This window comes from Morone saxatilis, unplaced genomic scaffold (genome assembly GCF_004916995.1).
Source record: "Morone saxatilis isolate NCDOM2014 unplaced genomic scaffold, NCSU_SB_2.0 Contig9, whole genome shotgun sequence".
In the NCBI taxonomy this organism is placed as follows: domain Eukaryota; kingdom Metazoa; phylum Chordata; class Actinopteri; family Moronidae; genus Morone; species Morone saxatilis.
In genome coordinates, this window is record NW_023340268.1 from 21,643,267 (window position 1) to 21,646,484 (window position 3,218).

General features: G+C 43.7%; 1 protein-coding gene across 1 annotated transcript in view; it reads left to right on the plus strand.

Moving 5' to 3' along the window:
- The window catches only part of thap7 (THAP domain containing 7), an 8,145-nt gene extending 4,933 nt beyond the window's left edge, over positions 1-3,212 (plus strand). Inside the window, exon 5 of the mRNA XM_035680931.1 lies at positions 309-3,212. Coding sequence (XP_035536824.1) covers positions 309-1,626 — 1,318 coding nt within the window. The 3' untranslated portion in view covers positions 1,627-3,212. The remainder of the gene's footprint in view (positions 1-308) is intronic.
- Positions 3,213-3,218: the final 6 nt, after the last annotated feature.

Here is a 3,218-nt window from a genome sequence, read left to right on the forward strand (position 1 = left end):
TTGCTTGTTAGCCACGGTTAGCATATCGGAGGGCCGATATTATCGGACATCCCTAATTATCAATAATCTATAAAAATAATCTATAAAAACAACCATAACCAAAATTAGTAGCTTGTGAGTATCGAAGTATGACACTAGTACATCAACATGTTAAATGCTAATATCGCACATTAGCTGTAGTGCTAATAAGAGAGCTATGAGTTGAATGTGCAATGGTTTGTCCTTTCATATGTCAGCCCTCTGTATGTCACACCATGTGAAGTAAAGAATTATGGAACAGGCAGTCTTGGTCACTTTTTTTTCTGTAGGAAGAATTCCCGCTCAGGCGACCAGGAGAACGTTCAGCAGGAGACAGACGAGGGTCGAACTTCAGAAGAGCCCACAGTTCAGAGGTCAGTGGTGGCAGCTGAGGACACACGTGAAAATATACCTGCATCTTCTCAAGAGCCGTCAGGGGTGGAGCAGCTCTCACAGCGAGAACGTAGTCCTTCACCACCACCAGTGTCTCGTCCACTATCCCCATCACGTTACATGAGGCGCCTGCCCCCTCCTCCAGGCTTCTACCTGTCGAAGGAACACAGCTACGCTCAGCTCTGCCCCCTGTTGTGGAGGAGACGTTACGACCAGGCTATCGACTGCTTGGAGAAGGCCTTGCGACAGCTGCACGCAGCCAGGCGGAGGGAGAACCGCCTGCGGAGCACTGTGCTGAGGCTCCGTGATAAACGGCTGAAGCAGGCTCTACTTGTGTCACGAGATGGTTGTAAAAACAGGGGGAGCTGGACACCAGGGGGGGAGAAGAGACGAGGCAAAGAAGGCTGCAACCAGGAGGAAAGTGAGACTGACGCCAAATCTGAGGATACAGGGGTGTTTGAGGACAGATGTGTGGATCAGATGGAGTTGGGGGGTCATTTTCTTCCAGACACCAGCAGCTGGTCTGAAGAAGAGAAGGCATACTGTTTTTACTGTGGAAGAGGACAGATGCAGGTTGGTGGTCGGGTAGCATGCAGAGGTTCAAAGATTGGGAAAGGTGTCCAGCATGCGCATAAGGACTCTGTGAAGATTCAGAGAAGTGTTGAAACCAGCACCAAAGACATACAGAAAAGTGTAGAAAGCAGTGACTCCGATGGAACAAATTCCGAAGTCCGGCTCCAAACTCAAAGTCTTCAACACGTGATCCCTGCTGGAGTGACTGATACCCATGAGCAGAGTTTGCAGCTTTTAGGCTCTCAACAGAAGCTGCTGCTTTCTGATGTGTGTGAAGGGGACAGTGAAGCAATGGGTCAGGAGCACCATGTGGACCTGCAGCAGCTGTTTTGGATACAGGACAGCGCTGAGGGACAGGTCATTCTGGTGCCTGTCTCTGCTGAAGACGGATTACAAAGTGGAGTTGCTGACGGAGCACAAACCGTACTGGTGTCAGAAGTGGGTCTTAAAGGACATATGGGACACATGACGGAGAACAGTGGAGGTCTGTCCGGAGTTGAGACAGCCTGTGATGGTGTGCATAGTGACCAGCATTGTGCTAACAACGCTGCATCGGTGGAAATTAGAGAAGATGTGAGGGAGAAACTTAAAGAACACCTGGAGGGATTTCACCTTCAGCTGAGCACTGAGTTTATAAACTGACAGGAAGCTATGGAAGCCAATTTCCGTCAATGTTACAGAAAATAAGGATTCTGTAAGTCATTATAATGAGAAACGTTGTCTCATGTTGGTCCAGTATTGAGGGGGAGTGCTGCAGCCTGCAGCCATGAAACGGGCTATAATCGTTGTGGTTGGTTACGTCCATTAAATGTGCTTGATTTTGCTAGCTAAAGGTCCAGTATGTAGGATTTAGTGACAATTTCTGACAATATATCCTCCTAAATCTTACACACTGGACCTGTTTAAGTCTGACAAAAGTATGGAAAGGACCCAACAAAAATCAATGTTTTCTGTTCCTTTCGCCTGAAGGAAGTGAAATCTCCAGTGTAACAGCACCCACAGGAACACCATCATTCTCCTGAGCTGGTTCACCCTCTTTTCCGCTCTAGTTTTTTTAATCCAAAAATCTAATATTAGGAAAACAGCCAGAGTGTAAACATACAACTTTATGCATAAAATCTGAGTAAAAACAAGTTTATTTTTTTATGCAACCAGAACAGTGAGATCTTCAGTTGTATTTATCACAATCCCTCTCAGCTCATTGGTTTACAATGCTGCTATCTAGCAGTTGGGGGCTTTTAAGCAGTAATACTATATCACAAAACAAAATATGGCGATACTCAAGTGTATCGATATTGTCTTACATTCTATAAGGTGTGTAGAAAAATACCCTTTAAGAATCAACTCGGTAAGCAGTTTTTGAGCAACAAATCTTTTTGAGAAGCTTTAGAGATATATTTGGTGCTTAGTCACTGTAGAAAGGTGCAGATCAATGGATAAATGGGTGCTTTTGTGTGTAGAGCCAAACCCACTGTATCCCACTAACAAATATTGTGTGTGTATCACAGCCTGATATATCTTATTCCTCTGTGCCATAGAGCTCCATTGTTGCTTTTGAGCCACACTGTTACACTGGGTGAGATGTTCCTTCATTACCATAAGGGAATGTATGTCACTGTCAGAAATGGCACCTATTGTGGATTAATCCACCGCTGAAAATAGTCCCCCAACAAATGCACTATTTCCTCCAGTTTGAGTAATGTTTGTTTAAAAACTACAGTGACAGGCTATTTTAGGAAATTACTTTTTAAAATGGAACAGTATATTTGTGAGGTGTTTTTAAAGGATTTACGTCTTCAGTAGGAACCAATGGGCGCGGAGCTGAGCCACAGACAGGGTGGGGAAGTATTGAGACGAACTTACACATTGTTGGTTTTGGACATATAGAATAACACAAGAATGATGCTTTAATTTGAAAATCAAACGTGTTAAAGACACAACTGGTTAAGGAATAACACACACATAAAAATAAAAACTGATGTTGAAATAAAGAGATAATTACATTTTTGACTTAACCTTTTTCTGTTTCCCTCTTATTTTAAAAATGTCAACTGTTTTAGGAGCTGTTGTTGTGCAGGAGCAATGTATTTTGTAGTACATAGAGAAGTCAAAGGTTTGCTTGTGGATGTCACTGTGGTGCAAAGGAATAGGAAGTGTTACCGCACAAATATTAAGATCCAGCTGAGAAAAACTTAGTGGCCATTATCTTGGTCCTAGTGCTCCTAATGGCATTT